At 41.4% G+C, this 20760-nt stretch overlaps 1 protein-coding gene across 14 annotated transcripts in view; it reads right to left on the minus strand.

Annotated features, from left to right (window-relative positions):
- Window positions 1-20760, minus strand: part of LOC125454807 (utrophin) — a 572019-nt gene that overhangs the window by 138346 nt on the left and 412913 nt on the right. For all 14 annotated transcript variants that reach the window (XR_009446113.1, XR_009446114.1, XM_059648282.1 and 11 more), the window contains 3 exons: window positions 15504-15650; window positions 11044-11122; window positions 10631-10694 (listed from right to left, as the gene is read on the minus strand). Coding sequence is in view for 12 of the 14 variants with exons in the window: in XM_059648282.1 (XP_059504265.1) it covers window positions 10631-10694; window positions 11044-11122; window positions 15504-15650 (290 nt within the window). In the remaining 2 variants the exon portion in view is untranslated. The remainder of the gene's footprint in view (window positions 1-10630; window positions 10695-11043; window positions 11123-15503; window positions 15651-20760) is intronic.

Genomic DNA, 20760 nt, shown 5'->3' on the forward strand with positions numbered 1-20760 from the left:
CAGATACTTTAGAGACTTTTAAGCGACTCTTGGGTAGGCAAATAGAGGATAGTAAAATGAAGGGTATGCAGGGTAGGTTGATCTTAGTAGGATATTAGGTTGGCACCGCATCATGGGCTGAAAGGCCTGTAATGTGCTGTACTGTTTTGTATCTATTAATTTGTTGAAGCTACCAAATTCCTTTATATCAGGCTGCAGGCACAAGGCATCATCAAATATCCTGTAAGCAAAGATACTTTCTGTTTCTAACTTAAACAGTAAATGTTGCAATTTTTAAGCCTTTCTAAAAATGTCAAAGTTCCATTCCTTTATTACCTCAACTATATTTTTTAACTGTGCAGGGAAAAAAAACATGCTACAAAGAAAACCCCATTTCCAATCAGTACTTCAATAAAATGAATGGCATTTAATTTTCAACTTGCTGTACGAACTTTCCTCTTAACCACACTCCAAATCCATTTGTTATCATGATACTGCAAGTCGCAACAGCAAAGGAAACCTTGAACGATGAACAGACTGGTGAGATCACAATCCCTAGAGACTGTGCTTAAAGTTCAAATTCTTTTCCCTCTCTAATTAAGTTTATTTTTAAAATGTATAATGGAAACAGGCATTATTTATCATTATAAAACATTGCATTTCTCAGATGCTTGAGGAAGATAGCAGTAGAAATAACGTTTTCAGTTCTGTTAATGAACAAGTCAAAATGGGCTTTTATATAAATAACTCAGAACTGATGTTTTTAAATCTTGCAAATAAGAAGTATCCGACCTTTTACAGAAATATTTCAAGGATAAACATTTCCACTTAAGATTCAACAATTAGACTATTTTCTGAATAGTAAAAGGCTTCAGAAATTTGAAACATAAAGTTTCATATGAGTCCTAGTTCGGGATTCTCTTAACTTCAAGATGTAGGTTCAGTCGACAGTTAGGAAGGCAAATGCAATGTTAACATTCATTTCCAAAGGACTAGATTACAACAGCAGGGATATACTGCTGAGGCTGTATAAGGTTCTGGGTCAGACCACATTTGGAACACTGTGGGCAGTTTTGGACCCCGTATCAAAGGTAGAATTTGCTGGTGTTAGAGGTAGTCCAGAGGAGGTCTATAAGAATTATCCAGAGATGAAGGGCTTATCTTATGAGGAGAACAAAGAAAATTACAACACAGGAACAGGCCCTTTAGCCCTCCAAGCATGCGCCAATCGAGACCCGCTGTCTAAACCTGTCATCTATTAAGGGTCTGTATCCCTTTGCTCCCCGCCCATCCACATACCTGTCCAGATACATCTTAAAAGACTGTCATGCCTGCGTCTACCACCTCCGCTGGCAACACGTTCCAGGCACCCACCACCCTCTGCATAAAGAACTTTCCATGCATATCTCCCTTAAACTTTCCTCCTCTCACTTTGAACTCATGACCCCTAGTAATTGAGTCCCCCACTCTGGGAAAAAGTTTCCTGCTATTCACCCTGTCTATACCCTCATGATTTTGTCGCCCTCAATCAGGTCTCCCCTCAATCTCCATCTTTCTAATGAAAACAATCCTGATCTCCTCAACCTTCCTTCATACTTAGCACCCTCCATACCAGGCAACATCCTGGTGAACCTCCACTGCACCCTCTCCAAAGCATCCACATCCTCTTGGTAATGTGACAATCAGAACTGAACGCAGTATTCCAAATGTGGACAAACCAAAGTCTTAGACAACTGTAACATGAACTGCCAACTCATGTACTCAATACCTCTTCCGATGAAGGAAAGCATGCCGTGCCTCCCTGACCACTCTATTGACCTGCGTTGTCACCTTCAGGGAACAATGGTCCTGAACATGCAGATCTCTCCGAACATCAATTTTCCCCAGGACTTTTTTATTTACTGTATAGTTTGCTTTATCTTCCAAAATGCATCACCTCGCATTTGGCCAGATTGAACTCCATCTGCCATTTATCTGCCCAACTCTCCAATCTATTTGTATTCTGCTGTAATCTCTGACAGTCACCTTCACTATCTGCTCCTCCACCAATCTTAGTGTCATCTGCAAACTTACTAATCAGACCACCTACACCTTCCTCCAGATCATTTACATATATCACAAACAACAGTGATCCCAGCACAGATCCCTGTGGAACACCACTGGTCACAGGTCTCCAATTTGAGAAACTCCCTTCTACTACTACTCTCTGTCTCCTGTTGCCCAGCCAGTTCTCTATCCATCTAGCTAGTACACCCTGGACCCCATGCGACTTCACTTTCTCCATCGGCCTGCCATGGGGAACCTTATCAAACGCCTTACTGAAGTTGAGGACTGTAGATAGATAGAAGATAGAACATTACAGCACAGTACAGGCCCTTCGGCCCTCGATGTTGTGCCAACCTGTCATACCGATCTCAAGCCCATCTAACCTACACTATTCCACTGTACTTGATCGGTTCTCAATGAAACTTACAGATTACTGAGATACCTGGATAGAGTCACAGAATTGTACAATTCAGAAAAGACCGTTCGGCCCAACGAATCTGCACCAACAATAATGACCACCAAAGGCGCACTAATACCAAATTCCTGCATGTGTCCCATTTCCTTGAATGATATGACGTTTCAAGTGAATTTTTTTTTAAGGTTTCCAGCCTCCATTACCTTCCCAGGCAATGCATTTCAGATTTCCACCACCTGCTGAGTGAAGAAGTTTTTTTTACCTCAAATCCCCTCTGAATGTCCTGCCCCTTAACCTAAATCTATGCGATGCCCCCTTCTGATTGACCCTCAACCAAGGAGAACAGCTACTCTCTATTCACCCTGTCCATACTCTTCATAAACTTATACACTTCAATCATATCCCCCTCAGCTTTCTCTGCTCTAAAATAAAACAATCCAAACCTATCTAGTCTCTTCTCATAGCTCAATTTCTCCGTCCCATACGGCATCCCGGTGAACCTCTTCTGTATCCCCTCTAGTGCTATCACATCCTTCCTGCAGTGAGGTAACTGGAACTACACACCGTTCTCCAGCTGCAGCCTAACCAACACTCTGTACAATTCCAATGTTACCTCCTTGCTCTTATACTCTCTACCACGACTGATGAAAGCAAGTGCCCCATATCCCTTCTTAACTACCATATTCATGTGCTCTGTCAAATTCAGGGATCTGTGCACAATTTCCAAAAGATCCCTCTCTTCATCAAAGCTACCAAGTGTTCTGCCATTAATTTAATACACCCTCACCTTGCTGTTTATACCTAAGTGCATTAGTTTGCACTTATCAAGGTTAAATATCATCTGCCACTGCTCCACCCATCTGGCCAAAGTGGAGAAGGTGTTTCCACTAGTAGGAGACAATAAGTGCACAATGAGTGCACAGCCTCAGAGTTGAAGGGACAATGCTTCAGAACTGAGACAAGAAGAAATTTCTTCAGTTGAGGATGGTGGATCTGCGGAACTCACTGCTGCAGGATGCCAAGACGTTGAGTGTCTTGAAGACAGAGATAGATGGGTTCTTGATTAGTAAGGTGTTTGGGAGTGTTGGAGACAAGGCAGGAAATTGGGGTTGAGGAACAGATCAGCCAAGATCAAATGACCTAATTCTGCTCCTACATCTTACAATCTTTTCAAGAGAAAACTCAATAAATAAAAGAAAACTGAAATCTATCTGACAGATTGCAGCTATATATCAGCTGTAAAATGGTCAGATCTGAAAAAACATCAGCGATGTACCTAGAACCGCCTCCTAGGTGGTCACTGCCATGGGTCCGTCCGTCGTCTACAGGGCATAAGTGTGATGGAATACTCTCCACTTGTCTGGGTGAGTGTAGCTCCAACAACAGAAAAAGATCAACACCACCATAATTGCAATCAGGAGGCTCCACCAATACCTTTTGGATGAAAATTTGTGATAATCAAGGACCAGAAACTCCTACTTGATCCATTTAAAAAGAGGGTAAGGCAGTGTTGTCCATACTTTTGGGCCAGATTTGGCAGTGGGTTCTAATATTACATGCTTAAAATTACACGTTTGAACGCCAACTGGGAGGCTAAGTAGCAAATGCAGATGCATTGAGCTGCCTCCCCTTAGCAGATACACCACCGGCGATGCACCCAATGGAAGAATCTGTAATGATATTAAATTTTCTTGACACGCACCCAGTCACAACTAACAAGATCAGACTTTAGATGTAAATAAAAACAGTCCTTTCAAAACTGAAACAACTGGTGAAGATGGTGGAAATCAAAGGGCCATCGCAATTAGAATTGAAACCTTTTTGGACCGGGAGAGAGTGACTCTCAGTAGAGGATGGCATATCATTATGGGGAGCAAGAGTGATAGTCCCAAGCAAAGTTCATCACCAAATACTAGATGAATTCTACCATGGGTCTCCAAAATAAAGATATTAGCAAGAAGTTACGTTGGGAGGCCAGGCCTGGATGCAGATGTAGCCACGCTGGTGGGGCAGTGCCCAGAGTGCCAACAGGGACAAAAGTTACACCAGCAGCTCCCTCACATCTCTGAACTATGCAGGTCCTTTCATGGGTTCAACATTCTTAGTCATTGTAGACACACACTCAGAGAGGTTGGACATACATAGGGTTCATTTGTCAAACACAGAGGTGCCGTTAAAAAAAGGTTTGCACTTCTTTTTCCATACACGGAATCCCGGTCACAAATAACAGACCACTGCTTAAAAACAGGGAATTTGGGCATTCCCAAAAGTTGAACGTGATTCAACATACAACGACAACTCCATACCACACATCATCCAGTGGCGGGGCAGAAAGTACAGTCCAAACTTTGAAAGTCTGCTTGAAGAAACAGCCTACAGCTTTGCCAGATATTAAGCTGTCATGGTTATTATTTGATTATGGGACCACCCCATTTACAACCACAGGGATAGCATTGGCAGAGTTGTTAATGTGTCGAAGACTGTGCAGCGTTGGGGGCATCCAAAAGGTTCCCGGAACCTGTGGGTTCACTCACTCCAACAAGTGTTGATGAGTCCTCAGAATCAGAGATGGTCATATTAGACGTAGCGGCTTGATGCCTTTGCCACCAGAACAGGTAAATGAAATTTGACTGACGCACTTCTGGGTCAAGGGGTAAGCTCCCATGCATTACATGCCACCTGTAACAGGCACCGAGTCAGAGGAACCGGACCGGGTGTTAAAATGCCCAGGAAGCTCTAAAAAAAAGGGGGGCACACCGATGTCCTCAAATTTAGAGGGGGAGGGGGATAGTGACTGTAACAAGGTCAGTCTCATGGAATATGAATTTCTAGACTGGATCAGATTAAACAGCTCCAATCAGGTAGCTCTGCGTTGACGGATAAAATAGGACCGTCAGAGGTATTGATTCTTGTTATTGAGGTTTTGAAGATTATTACTGAGGCTAAAAGAAGCTACATACTTCAAGAGAAGATACTTTTGGAACACTTGCCTTCATTAGTCAGAACATTGAGAACAGGAATTGAGACATCATCTTGCAGCAGTACAGAACATTAGTGAGGCCACAAATAGAGAAATTGTTGGAAAAACTCAGCAGATCTGGCAGGATCTGTGGACAGAAAACACAGTTAACATTGTGGGTCGAGTGACCCTTCTTCAGAACAAAGGAAGGATTACTCCACCTGAAACATTAACTCTGATTTATCTCTGTGAATGTTGCCAGACCTGTTGAGCTGTTCTAGCGATTGCTATTTTTTGTCTCTGATTTACAACATCTGCAGTTCTTCCAGTTTTTATTGGTGATGCCACTTGCAGAATGCTGCGTACTATTCTGGTCACACATCCATAAGGAGGGTGTTGTCAAGCTTGAAAGGATGTTGCCAGAGTTTGACCTATAGGGAGAGACTGAATTCACTGAGTGGCAGAGGCTGAGGGGTGACATTGCAGAGTTTTATATAATCATAAGGGGCAAGGATAGGATAAATACCCAAGGTCATTATCTTCGAGTGGGGGAGTCCAAAACTAGAGCGTGTAGAAGGAAAAGAATTTAAAAGGACCTGAGAGGTCTGTGTTTTCAGACAAGACGAGGTGTGTTATTAACGAACTGCCAGAGGATATGGTGGAGGTGGTTACAATTACAACATTTAACACACATCTGGATGGGTGTATGAAATGCAAGTGTTTACAGTGATATGGGCCGAATACTGGCAAATGAGACTAGGTCAAATTTGGATGCCTAATCGGTGCATAAGAGTTGGACCAAAGGGTCTGTTTCTATGCTGTATAACTATGACAAAGCCTCAGGTTTGAGATATTTCAGTCTCTCCATGTAGAATACAAAGTTGTGTAAAATAAACAACCAAGTTTTTAAAATCATCATGACGCTTTCAAGTTTATTCTTGAAAACAGATGATATCAGAACTATCAGCTGAACATATAAGCCAATTCTCAATTTGTAGATATATCTTTCTTCAGGTTGAATAAGTATTCTATCTATACTTGAGAGATTATCGTTTTTTTTCAAACTTTCGTGGTTGTAATAAGTTCCAAGTACTCTGTTCCACCATTCACTAACCCCTAAAATTTTTCAGTTATTACTGACGTGTTATTGTGCAAAAAAAGTTACATCTAAGCTCTTTAAGTTTTAAAATATTCTTGCAAAATCTGAGAATGATTAAGAAGCCTTTTCATGGAAATAATGGCGACTGATAACATTTTTACTTTGACTTTCAGTCACTACTAGGTTCCAAGTTGTTGTTACAAAAGGGAAAGTCAGAAACGTGACAAGTTTAACATCTGGGTAACCAATAGCAAACTAACTTACTATTACCAGTTACATATAATCAGTTGCTCTTTGAATTTCAAATTTTACTCTTACTACATTCAAAAACATACGTGTGCTGTATTACTGTGCATTCCTAAATGAACTGCAGGAACCATGTTCAAAATGACAAATAGTTCAGAGCTAATACAGATAGATTGCACCCACTGACTGATGAATCAGTACGAATGAGACATAGACTGAGGACTTTTGTTTTTAAATGCACTGGTGGGATATGCATGACACTGGCTGGCCAGCATTTATTGTCCCTTCCTGGCTGCCCTTGAGAAGATGGTAGTGAGCTGCCTTCTTGATCACAGCAATCCACACGCTGCAGGTTGACCCACAATATCCTTCAGGAGGGAATTCCAGGATTCTGACTCAGTGATACTGAAGGAATGGCGATACATTTCCAATTCAGGATGGTGAGTGGCTTGCAGGTGGCGATATTCCCACATATCTGCTGATCTTGTCCTTCTAGATGGAAGGTGTCATGGGTTTGGAAGGTGCTGTCTAAGGATCTTTGGTGAATTTCTGCAGTGCACCTTATAAACAGTCCACACTGCTGCTATTGAACATCAGTGGTGAAGTGAGTGGTTCTTTGTGAATGTAGTGCCAATCAAGCAAGCTGTTTTCTCTTGGATGGTATCACGCATCTTGAATGTTGTTGGAACTGCACCTATCCAAACAAGTGGGGAGCATTCTGGATGAGTTACCCAGCCTCCACTATTCTGCGGGGAATTTGAGGGACCCCGTTGTGTGATTTTTAATTCTTCCAAAACTCTAGATTTTGTGCTGAAATGCTTTTAACAGTCATTGCAGAAGAAGATAAGATATCTGTTCATTCCAGTGAGCTTTGCTTATAATTTGCCTCTGTCTTGCGCCATGCTTGATTGGACAGAGCTATCTTTGTTCCTAACACTTCTTGTTCTACTGCCGAGCTGTGTTTATGCACGTGCTCCATTCACAATAAACAATGCCTTCTCCTTACTTGTGTCTTAAACGGAAGACCACTAATTTTCAAACCTGGTCACCTGGTTCTTCAAAATAAAGAAAACTCAAGTTTAATTTATCCTTCTGAAAAGTAATATTTGTGAATAGTTTCTTCTTCCAGTTTCAGGACCAAACTTGTCAAAGTTTTCTGGCATCACCTCATCAGAAAATACGTGTCAAACTCAGAAGCCGAAAAAATGTCTCTTGTTGGTTGTGACACAAATCTACACAGCAGAAGCATCCCCACCTTTAATTAAGTTAGTCAAACTGAATCTCCTGAAAAAGAGCTGTTTGAATTTTACATAGAACTGAGAACAGTATAGCACAGGAACGGGCCCTTCGATCCGCAATGTTGTGCTGAACATGAATGCCAAATTAAACGAGTCCCTTCTTCCTGCCCTTGGTCAATAGGACTCCATTCCTTTCATATTCATGTGCTTTCTACAAGTCCCTTCAATGCCCTTATTGTATCTGCCTGCACCACCACCCCTGGAAGTTCGTTCGAAAATCCTACTATTCTGTGTTAAAAAAACTTGCCCTTCACATCTCCTTTGAACTTTCCCCCCTCACCCTAAATGCATGTGCCTAGTATCAGACATTTCAATCCTGGGATAAGGGCTCTGACTGTCAACCCTAGCTATGCATCTCATTACTTTATAGGTTTTTATCAAGTCTCTCCTCAGGGTCCATTGCTCCAGAGAAAACTTAATATCTCTCGGCTCTCCTTATAGATCATACCCTCTAATCCAAGCAGCATCCTGCTAAACATCTTCTGCACCCTCTCCAAAGCCTCCAAATCCTTCCTGTAATGTAGCAACCAGAATTCAATGCAATATTCTAAGTGCAGCCTAACCAAAGTCTTACAAAGTGGCAATATAATTGCCTGACTTTTGTACTCAATTCCCCAATCAATAAAGGCAACCTTGCCACATGCCTTCTTTTCCATCTTATTTACTTATATGGCCACTGAGAGGGAGCCATGCACTTGAACCTCAAGATCCCTCCGTACATCAGTGCTGATAAGGGTCCTGACATTAACTGTATACTTTTCATGAACATTTGATCTCCCAAATGTCAGCACCTCACACTTACCCAGATTTAACTCCATCTGCCATTTCTCCACCCATATCTGCAACTGATCTACATCCCAACCTTTGACATCATCCACAACTCCATTGATTTTTTTCATCTTTAAATGTAGTGACCCACCCATCTACATTTTCATCCAAGTCATTTATATACATATCATAAAAAGCAGAGCTCCCAGTACAATCCCTGCAAAACACCACTAGTTACAGACCTCCAGGTAGCAAACACCCTTCCACCACTATGTGGCCTTCTACGGTCAAGCCAATTCTGAATCCACACAGCCAACTCACCGTGGATTCCCATGCATCTTCACCTTCTGGGTGAGCCTACCATGAGGGACCTTGTCAAAAACCTGACTAAAATCAATGTACACAGTATCCACTGTTCTATCCTCACTGAGCACCTTCACTACCTCCTCAAAAATTCACGTCAGTAAGACATGATCTTCCCCATACAAAGCAATGTTGACTGTCCCTAATTAGGCCATGCTTTTCCAAATGTGCATAAATCTTATCCATAAGAATTCTCTCCAATAGCTTCCCAACGACCGACGTGAGACTCACTGGTCTATAGTTTCCTGCATTATCTATATTTCCCTTCTTGAACAGAGGAACAACACGAGCGACTTGCCAGTCCTCTGGGACCTCTCCAGTGGCTACCAAGGATACAAAGATCTTGGTCAAGGCTCCCGCAATCTCCTCTCTTGCCCCTCTCAATACAAGAGATTCAACAACACTTCTTTCTTGATCTCAAAATGCCCAGCAGATTAGTTCGCTCCAAACTAATCTCACTGTCCTACATCTCCTTCTCCTGGGTGAATGCTAAGTATTCATTTAGGGTTTGGTGTGTATTCTCTACCTCCAAGAACAAATACCCTCCTTTATCCTTTCATAGGCCTAACCCTTCCTTAATTATCCTCTTGTTTTTACCATATGTAAAGAATGCCTTGGGTTTGTCTTTAATTCTACTTGCCAAAGTCATTTCATGGCCCCTTCTTGGTTTCCTAACTCCCTGATGGAGTTTGTTGTTGCTTTCTTGATATTCCTCACAGGCCCTGTCTGATTTTAGCTTCCTAAACTTTCCACATGCTTCTCTTTCACTAAATCTACAACTTCCCTCATTATCCAAGGGTCCCTTAACTTGTCGTCACTGTGCTTCCTCCTTCGATAGGAGTGGATACCAGAGACATTTTCCTCGGGTGGAGGTTACGAGGCGGTATAGTTTTAAAGTGAATGGAGGTAGATATAGGGGAGACATCAGAGGTAGGTTCTTTACTCAGAGAGTGGTAGGGGCGTGGAATGCATTGCCAGAGAGGGTAGTGGAGACGGCCTCCTTGGGGGCATTTAAGCGGCTATTAGATAGGCACATGGATGATAGTACAAGGTAGGGTGGAGGTTAGACAGGCCTTAGGATTAGGGTAAAAGCTCGGCACAACATCAAGGGCTGAAGGGCCTGTACTGTGCTGTACTATTCTATGTTCTGTGTTCCTTACTGAAATACGCCAGTCCTGAACTCGGAATAGGTCTTTAAACAACTCCCACATGTCAAACGTCAACTTGCCTGATTACAGCTGCTCCCAGTTAACACTCCCCAGCACCTGGTTAATACTGATGCAATTTATCCTCCCCCAATTTAGTGTCTTCCCACAAGGTCCTATTTATCTTTATTCATAGCTATCTTGAAACTTAGGGAATTATGATCACTGTACTTAATAATTTTCTAGTATTTCAAAACTTTAAAAGGAAATAAAAGGATCCTGATTGCACAGTATGAATACAGGAAAACTTACTTGATGTAATATGGCACTTTATTGTTGTGTGATACAGCTCTCTGCCAAGGCAGCTGGACGGAGGCTACAGATATGAAAGTACAGGATTATAACTAAAAACAAACCACACATACGCATAGTCACTAGACTGTTACTATAGCGCACTCTTTAACAGCCTGAGTATCCAACTTAATTTTTATACTAAGTATAAGCAGCAAAATATATTAATCTTGGTATTTTGCTAAGATCATAGATTTATTGGTAATCTAGTAGCACAACTAACAGTGCTTCACTCGAATTGTAGACAGCATGGATTAATTTGACTTTACACTCATGCGGACTTAAAATCTTCAAATATTCTAAATATTCTTCAACACTAGTATATTTAAAAAGCAACAAAACTAAGGTGCCAGATTTTTGTAAGTCTGACTTACTCGAAAGGAAGTGTTGTGATGAAGGACCAAAATCCCGGTATGCTTCTTGCAACTGCTTGATCCGATCCTCAACAGCAACCTAAAATTAAAGAAAAGGAGCTGAAATTGATGTATTCCCTTTAGAACTACAGTGGCAAAGGAAGAAGTATTCCTTTGATCGAAATGAATAAATTGCTGTTAATACTGATAGAATCATAAAATGGTTGCGACACAGGGGTGATGGAAGCTGATCTGAAGTAGGGCGAAACAAGTCACTATTAAAAGAGGTGTTGTGCGTCTTAAAAAGTATTAAAAGATCAAAGAACAAAGAAAATTACAGCACAGTAACAGGCCCTTCAGCCCTCCAAGCCTGCGCCAATCCACCTCCATCTAAACATGTCGCCTATTTTCCAAGAATCTGTATCCTTCTGCTCCCTGCCCATTCATGTATCTGTATAGATACATCTTAAATGATGCCATCGTACCACCTCCACTGGCACTGCGTTTCAGGTAACCACTACCCTCTGCTTGAAATCGTGACCCTTAGTAATTGAGTCCCCCACTCGGGGAAAAAGCTTCCTGCTCTCCACCCTGTCTATACCTCTCATGGTTTTCTAGACCTCAATCAGGTCCCCCCTCAACCTCCGTCTTTCGAATGTAAATAATACTAATCTACTCAACCTCTCTTCATAGCTAGTGCCCTCCATACCAGGCAACATCCTGGTGAACCTCCTCTGCACCCTCTCCAAAGCATCCATATCCTTTTGGTAATGTGGCAACCAGAACTGTACGCAGTATTCCAAATGTGGTCGAACCAAAGTCCCATACAACTGTAACATGACCTGCCAACTCTTGTACTCAATACACCCTCCGATGAATGAAAGCATGCCGTATGCCTTATTGACCACCCTATTGACCGGCATTGCCACCTTCAGGGTACAATGGGCCTGAGCGCCCAGGTCTCTCTGTGCATCAACTTTCCCCAGGACTTTTCCATTTGTCGTCAGTTCGCTCTTGAACTGGATCTTGCAAACTGCATCACCTCGCATTTGCCTGGATTGAACTCCATCTGCCATTTATCTGCTCAAGTCTCCAATCTATTTATATTCTGCTGCATTCTCTGAAAGTTCCCTCCTTCATTTCGGTGGTGGAGCTGAGTGGGAGGGGTCGAATTAGAACATAGAACATTACAGCACAGTACAGGCCCTTCTGCCCTCGATGTTGTGCCGACCTGTCATACCGATCTGAAGCCCATCTAACCTACACTATTCCACGTACATCCATAAGCTTGTCCAAAGACGACTTAAATGTACCTAAAGTTGGCGAATCTACTACCATTGCAGGCAAAGTGTTCCATTCCCTTACTACTCTCTGAGTAAAGGAACCACCTCTGACATTTGTCCTCTATCTTTCACCCCTCAATTTAAAGCTATGTCCCCTCGTGCTCACCGTCACCATCCTAGGAAAAAGGCTCTCCCTATCCACCCTATCTAACCCTCTGATTATTTTAAATGTTTCAATTAAGTCACCTCTCTAACTTCTTCTCTCTAACAAAAACAGCCTCAAGTCCCTCAGCCTTTCCTCGTAAGACCTTCCCTCCATACCAGGCAACATCCTAGTAAATCTCCTCTGCACCCTTTCCAAAGCTTCCACATCCTTCTTATAATGCAGTGACCAGAACTGTACGCAATATTCCAAGTGCGACCGCACCAGAGTTTTGTACAGCTGCAGCATAACCTCATGGTTCCAGAACTCGATCCCTCTATTAATAAAAGCTGAAACACTGTATGCCTTCTTAACAGCCCTGTCAACCTGGGTGGCAAATTTCAAGGATCTGTGTACATGGACACCGAGATCTCTCTGCTCATCTACACTACTAAGAATCTTACCATTAGCCCAGTACTTTTCATTCCGGTTACTCCTACCAAAGTGCATCACCTCACACTTGTCTGCATTAAACTCCATTTGCCACCTCTCAGCCCAGCTCTGCAGCTTATCTATGTCTCTCTGCAACCTACAGCATCCTTCTTCACTATCCACAACTCCACCGACCTTAGTGTCATCTGCAAATTTACTAACCCATCCTTCTACGCCCTCATCCAGGTCATTTATAAAAATGACAAACAGCAGTGGACCCAACACCGACCCTTGCGGTACACCACTAGTAACTGGTTTCCAGGATGAACATTTCCCATCAACCACCACCCTCTGTCTTCTTTCAGCAAGCCAATTTCTGATCCAAACTGCTATATCTCCCACAATCCCATTCCTCTGCATTTTGTACAGTAAATATTGCACTCTTAGTCAATGGATGGAAGGCTAGTTTGCATGATGGATTGGGTGTGCTCATGATTCTCTTCAGCTTCTTACAGTCTTGGGAACAGCAACTGCCATACCACACAGTGATGCATGCAGATAGGATGCATCTACAAAAATAGGTAGGGTCCTCATAGACGTGCTGAATTTCCTTAGCCTCCTTGACCATCGCGTTGACATGAGTAGACCAGGACACATTGTTGGTGATCAACATTCCCAGGAACTTGACACTGTCAACCATCTCCACCTCAGCACCACTGCTGCAGACAGAAGCTTCCTGAAATCAATGACCAGCTCCTTCATTTTGCTTATGTTGATGGAGAGAATGTCATCTTTCCATTGTACCAGCAAGCACTCAATTTCCTTTCCTGTAATCTAGCTTATTGTTGTTTGAGGTCCGACCTACAATGGAAGTGTCATCAGCAAACTTGTAAATGGAGTTGGGGCCACACTGTCAAGATTGCATAAGCAGTATAGAGTAGGGGCCTGAGTATGCAGCTTTGCTGGGCACCGGCGTTGAGGCTTATGGTGGAGGAAGTGTTGTCACCTATCCTTACTGATTGCGGTCTCTGGGTCAGGAAGTCAAGGAATCTGTTACAGAGAGGGATGCTGAGGCCTAGGTCTCAGAGTTTAGAGAGGAGTTTGTTTGGAATTACAGTGTAGAAGGTGGAGCTCTGATCAATATGTAACAGCCTGATGTAGGTATCCTTGTTATCCAGACATTCCAGGGATGACTGTCAGGCCAGGGAGATGCTATCAGCTGTAGACCTGTTGCAGTGGTAGGTGAATTGCAAAGGATCAAGGCACTTTGGTAGGTTGGAGTTGATGTGAGCCATGACTATGGTGATGCAAGTGATTAAGAAGGCAAATGGAATTTTGGCCTTTTATTGTAAGGAGGTTTTAGTCCAAAAATGGGGAAGCTTTTTTGCAACTGATCAGGCTATTGAGGAGGTCTCACTTGAAGAAATACAAGAAAGGATACACAGCCATGGGAAGCAGTTCAAAAGAGATTCACTGGGCTGATTCATGGGATCATGACTTATCAAGAATGCTTCTCCATAAGGTCTTTATTTATTCATGTTTAGAAGAATGAGGGGTGATCTTACTGAAAGACAAAATTTTGAGGGGGCTTGACAGGCTAGATGTGAAGATGTTTCCATTAGTGTGGAAATCTCAAACTCAGCGACATAGTTACAGAATAAGGGAACTTTTATTGAAACCTGAGATGGAAAGGAATTTCTTCTTTCAGCAGGTAGCAATTGTTCAGAATACAAGAAAATTATGAAAGGTAAATCACTGAAAGTATTTAAAGAAGGTGGTAGATAAGATTTTTGAAATAGAGAAGTTGAGGGCTCTGAGAAGCTGGTATGGAAGAGGAGTTGAGTCCTGGGCAGGTCAGCCATGTTCTTATAGGATGGTGAGGCAGTTTCGAGAGGTAGAACATCCAGATCCTGGTGCTATTTCTTATGTTTTTGTCTGCTTTCTAGAACTGGTAAGGAGTTTTATTGTGCTACATGCCCAAGCGAGCTTCTGACGCAGAACAAGACTGAAATAATTTGCTCAGTAAAACATTTCATGAGGCTTTAAGGGATGAAGAAAATTTTCATATATTACTTCGCTGACATCAATCCAAATCTGCTCAATTGAAAGAAATACATGCAGTTCATACAATTTTATGTCATTTTTCCCTTCAATGCATCAAGTATATCTTTGTTGTAATTCATTAAAGTTTGTCTTCCTCAGGGACTTAAAATATATGAAACAATACATAATACTGAAGTGTACAGCAGTGAGCACAATGTTCCAATTCCAAATTCTTTTAGATGGATCGGGAAAAATATCTGCTACCTGCAGCTTCATTATGAATATATTCAAATTGTTCCAGTCCTGAACAATTTCAGACTGTGGTTTGGATGCTCACATCTCTCACTATTTGGATTTTGTTTTGCAATTACATTCTAAAGTGCAGACTACAGACCAGAGCATTGTATTTTTGGAAAAGAAATATTATAAAACTAAATAACTACATGAACCATGATAATAAAATATTAATTGCTCGCTTAAATTGAAAGGGTTCTTTATCTTGCTCATATGTTTGAAGCCAAATTATTTGTACATGCTTTCTTCAACAGATTGACTAGCTTTGAAAATGTTTTCACTGTTACCTGGATAAGTTTCCACCTCATATTTAGGTCATCAAGCTGGTGAGAAATCTTTGGAGTTAAAGAGACATCAAGTGGAGATAACTGACTGGCCAGATCATTTAATATTTTGACTTGTTGTTTCACTGGGGCAATTTCTTCTTTAAAAGCCTAACAGAGAGTAAGCATACAAAATCTGAGAAACATCCTGAAATTAATTATTAAATGTTAATAAGAAATTAAGTTAAAACTAACATCCTAATATTAAATACAATATACAAAAGCATCTGCTGGAAATGACATTCAATTAATAAAGATCTCGAGTTAAAAGTAACGGTGACGATGAAACTGTCATAAATTGTTTTAACAGAAAACTGAATTCACTAATATATTCTTTGAGGAAGGGAATCTGCTTTCCTTAGCAATTCTGGTAGATGACTTCAAATTCACAGGAATATGGCTGACTCTCTACTGACTTCCAAAATGGCCCACCAAGCCATTCCTGGATGGGAAATGAATGTTAGCCTTGCCAGCAGTGCTCTCATCCTGTGAAAGAATGCTTTTAAAAAAAAGTGAATTTAATAAATGTAGAAGTAACAAACAAAACAGGACAAATCAACTCAACAAGGCTTTGAAGGACAATTCTACTTAGTCCTGTTCCTCTTTCTTACGTTATGACATCTATATGCAGAACTGTATTTGAAATTACAATTTGACACCTGACTGATGCACATCACATATAAAGACATCCTGAGGCATCCCAAAACTCATTCTGTTCACCAGTTCCAATTCAAGCCATTAGAAAATCAATCTCTGAATGTAGGGTATGGGTTCTTTGAAGAAGCATAAACTCTTCCCTTTTTATACATACCACCAAGCAAATAGCAGACAGTTAGGTTTAATGTGGAAAGGATTTTAGGTTTTGGTTGGGGAAATCAGGGCAGAACTTATACACTTAATGGTAAGGTCCTCAGCAGGGTCACCAAACAAACTTGGGGTGCAGGTTCAGAGTTCCTTGAAAGTGAAGTTGCAGGCAGTGAAGAAGGTGTTTAATATGCTTGCTTTTGTGGGTCACAGCACTAAATATAGAAGTTGGGAAGTCACGTTGCAGCTACAAAGGACATTGGTTTGGCAATTTTTGGAATACTGCATTCAATTCAGGTTTCCTTGCTATAGGAAAGTTGTTGTCAAACTTGAAAGGGTTCAGAAAAGATTTACAAGAACATTGCCAGGGTTGGAGAGTTTGACTGTAGGGAGAGGCTGAATAGGTCGGGGCTGCTTTCTCTGAAGTGCCTGCTTCAAAATCTTCCCACCCCAAGCCTCATCTCATGTCCAGCCTGATCACAAGGTAACAATGTGACCACCTCTGAATGGCACTTCTCACAAGACATTCAAAAAAAGTCGCTAAGCCACATATTTTCTTTTTCTGGCAATAGGAGTTTCAAATACAATAAATTACAAAGAATTGATGAAAAGAAAAGCATGCTGCTGTTCGACTCCTCAGAAATATGACAAATCCCAAATTTCCATTGATAAACCTTGATAAAATGGAGTGATGAAAATCATCTACACATAACAGGGTTGTCTGCTCTTGAATCCGTCATATTTATGGAGCTGATCTTGTTCAGTTTCTGGTCAATAGTAACACCCATGATGTTGACGGTGGGGGATTCAGCGATGGTAACAGCATTAAATGTCAAGAGATGATGGCTAAATTCTCCCTTGTTGGAGATGGCCATTGCTTGGCACTTGCGTGGTGCAAATGTTACCTAGCACTTATCAGCCTAAGCCTGGATAATATAGTGGGCTTGCTGCATTTGAACATGGACTGTTTTATTATCAAAGGAGTTGGAAACGGTACTGAACATTGTGCAGTCATCAGCGAACATCCCCACTTCTGACTTTATTGAGGGAAGCTGAAGCAGCATAGATGTTTGGGCTTTGGACGCTGCCCTGAGGAACTCCTACAGAGATGTCCTGGAGGTGAGATGACTATGTCTAACAACCACAAACGTTTTCCTTTGTGCTTGGTATGACTCCAACTAATAGAGGCCTTTTCCCTGCCTTACAAGAATCTAAGACCACCTTAAAACATTCAATGACCCCCAACTCTGTCATCTTATGAGGCAGCTAGTTCAAATGTCATACAACTATCAGAGAAAAAATGCTCTGCTCATCTGTCCTTAAGTGGCAACTCCAAATTTTGCATAAGTGTCCCTAGTTCTGCGCTCGCGAAGACCATTCAGAATCATATATACTTCAAGTAAATCACCTCTTTACTCTTCTCAACTTCAACAAAAACAAGCCCAGTCCTTCTAATCTTACTTGATAAGACAACCCATTAATTACAAGTACTGTTCTCGTAAACCTAAATCTGAACTGCCTCCTTAAATGAGGCAACTTGTGTTATATGCAATAATTGAGGTATGGCTTCAATGCAATGTATAACTGTGGCATAAAATCCTTACTTATACGTTCATTTCCTCTTGTAATAACATATAGCATCCTTAATCACTTGCAGTTAATCAGAAAGCCTGGTACAAACACCAGATAACATGACAGTCCTAACAGAATGCATTTTCCAATGCTTTAAATATATAGTCATGTGCGTCTCAGTGAATAAAAATCCTCCTCATTTTACCCCAATTAAATCTCATAATAAAGTGAGTACGTCTGAAAGTAGTCTCATCCTAAGGAAAACAGACTTGCTCCAGGAAAGCTGCTAAAACATATCAAGAAAAATATATATAAAATGATTCTAGAAATTTCTGCAACACAAAGATCAAAGGAAACAATAGTTTGATGAACACACTGTTAAGTGTTGCACTTGCACATCACATTTTGGAAAACAAGCAACACTGATTTTATACTTTTTTAAAAAAATGTTGAAAGCCTTCATTATACAGCTCTACAGTGAACTAAAAAGGTGTAGGCTTTTAACCTGCATAGAAAGTATGTGCAGAAGTTAAAACAAACAAACAAAAAAGCCACTTCTGTCCTAAAAAGACAATATTATATTACAAAAAGGCAGGGAAGTTGGAGAATGCAGCATCATGCTACCTGCAGAGATCAAGTTTTGTCTGTGTCATAAAAGACAAAAGAACTGTGGACACTGTAAATAAGGAACAAAACAAAAGTCGCTGGAAAAGCACACCAAGTCTGGCTGCATCAGTGAAGAGTGAGTTCTGAGGAAGGGTCACTAGACCCGAAACATTAACTCTGACATTGTCTATGTCATAGTGAGTTATGTCTATTGCTTCAGCAAAATCCAACCAACTTTGAATGAAAATCAATGCTTAAGAAATATCCAAAACATCTGCTGTACCTGTTGTGGCTTCCTCTACATTGGGGAAACCATGCGGAGGCTTGGGGACCGCTTTGCAGAACATCTATGCTCGGTTCGCAATAAACAACTGCACCTCCCAGTCACGAACAATTTCAACTCCCCCTCTCATTCCTTAGACAAGATGTCCACCCTGGGCCTCCTGCAGTGCCATGGTGATGCCACCCGAAGGTTGCAGGAACAGCAACTCATATTCCGCTTGGGAACCCTGCAGCCCAATGGTATCAATGTGGATTTCACAAGCTTCAGAATCTCCCGTTCCCCCCACTGCGTCCCAAAACCAGCCCAGCTCGACCTGCCTCCCTAACCTGTTGTTCCTCTCACCTATCCCCCCCACCCACCTCATGCCGCACCCCCATTTCCTACTAACCTCATCCCACCCCCTTGACCTGTCTGTCCTCCCCAGACTGACCTGTCACGTCCCTACCTCCACACCCATACTCTCCTCTCCACCTATCTTCTCCTCTATCCATCTTCGGTCCACCTCCTTGTCTCTCCCTATTTATTTCAGAATCCTCTCCCCGTTCCCTCCTTTCTGATGACGGGTCTAGGCCCGAAACGTCAGCTTTTGTGCTCCTAAGATGCTGCTCGGCCTGCTGTGTTCATCCAGCTCCACACTTTGTTATCTCAGATTCTACAGCGTCTGCAGTTCCCATTATCTCTCCAAAACAAAGGCTGCTGTCTTTCAAAACCCAATGTCAGATTTTGAATATAGTCCTTACCCTGAAAAAATACCAAGTATGTATAAAGAAGAAAACTGGAGGTGAAACCATTCAAAAAATTTTCATTGGCACAACAAATGTTCAAACTGTAAAAGCAGTTTAAGCACCTGTACATAGGGAAACTGTACTCAAACTGTATACAGACACTTACAGCCAACAAATGCGAGAAACCAATATCCATTTCTTTCTGGATTACCAATTTTGCTGTTGGGAAAATAGACCTAGACTTAGCAATGTAAATTCAAACAAGATAGCACCCTCTCAGAACTCAACACTCACAGTCGTAGAGTTCTGTTTTTACAGGTTGGAGTATAATAGGATAAAGTACAAAACAGCAAATCTTCTTTGGTACCTTTTCCTTCCATAAAACTGCTTTTAGTAGATGCGCACAGAATTCATTTTATACACGTTTAAAAGTTTGTAAGTTCAAGAGGCCAGTTCTAGCACTTTGCCTTGCATCTTCTTCTTCATCAAAACAGAACAAAATAAAGACCCACTCTTTGTAAGTTTCGTTTTCAATTTTTAGTGACAAGGTGAAGTGCTAGAGCTGCTCACTTGATGTTAAAATCTCTTAAGTATGTACCTATATATTTCAATTCTGTGAAATATGTGGAATGAGTTCAAGAAAAGGGTTAATTTTGTTGCTCTAGGAGAGAGCTGGCACAGATAACATAGGTTGAATGGCCTCCTCCCATGCTAAAAATATCCATAACTGTTCTTGGCCCTGCTAAATTAAAGTGGGCATTCTTTCATTATGACTGTGAGATGCAGCATGTTACGATAGATAGCATAATGGAGAAATCCTTTGTTATTAATGAACTTTTCAGCACGAGGCATCCTTCCGAAGTCAAATGTTCGACATATACCTGTTGGACTGACTAGGTTCCAAACAGTTATAATGTGGAGGTGCTGGTGTTGGACTAGGATGGACAAAGTCAGAAGTCACATGACATCAGGTTATAATCTGACAGGTTTATTTGAAATCACACAAGTTTTTGGAATGCAGTCCCTTCATCAGGTGCAGTCAGAGAGGTGAACACACAGACACACAATTCATAAGCAGAGAGATCAAAAGATCATACAACTGGTGTGAGTGGAGTGTCAGATAATAAGTCTTCATTTAGCGTGTTTGTTTATTTGCAGATATTTTGTTGAAAAAACACACAAATTGCAGTGACAGTCAGTCAATGTGGCATCTTATAAATTCCCGCTTTTG

The sequence above is a fragment of the Stegostoma tigrinum genome, chromosome 9 (genome assembly GCF_030684315.1).
Source record: "Stegostoma tigrinum isolate sSteTig4 chromosome 9, sSteTig4.hap1, whole genome shotgun sequence".
NCBI classification, from domain to species: Eukaryota; Metazoa; Chordata; class Chondrichthyes; order Orectolobiformes; family Stegostomatidae; genus Stegostoma; species Stegostoma tigrinum.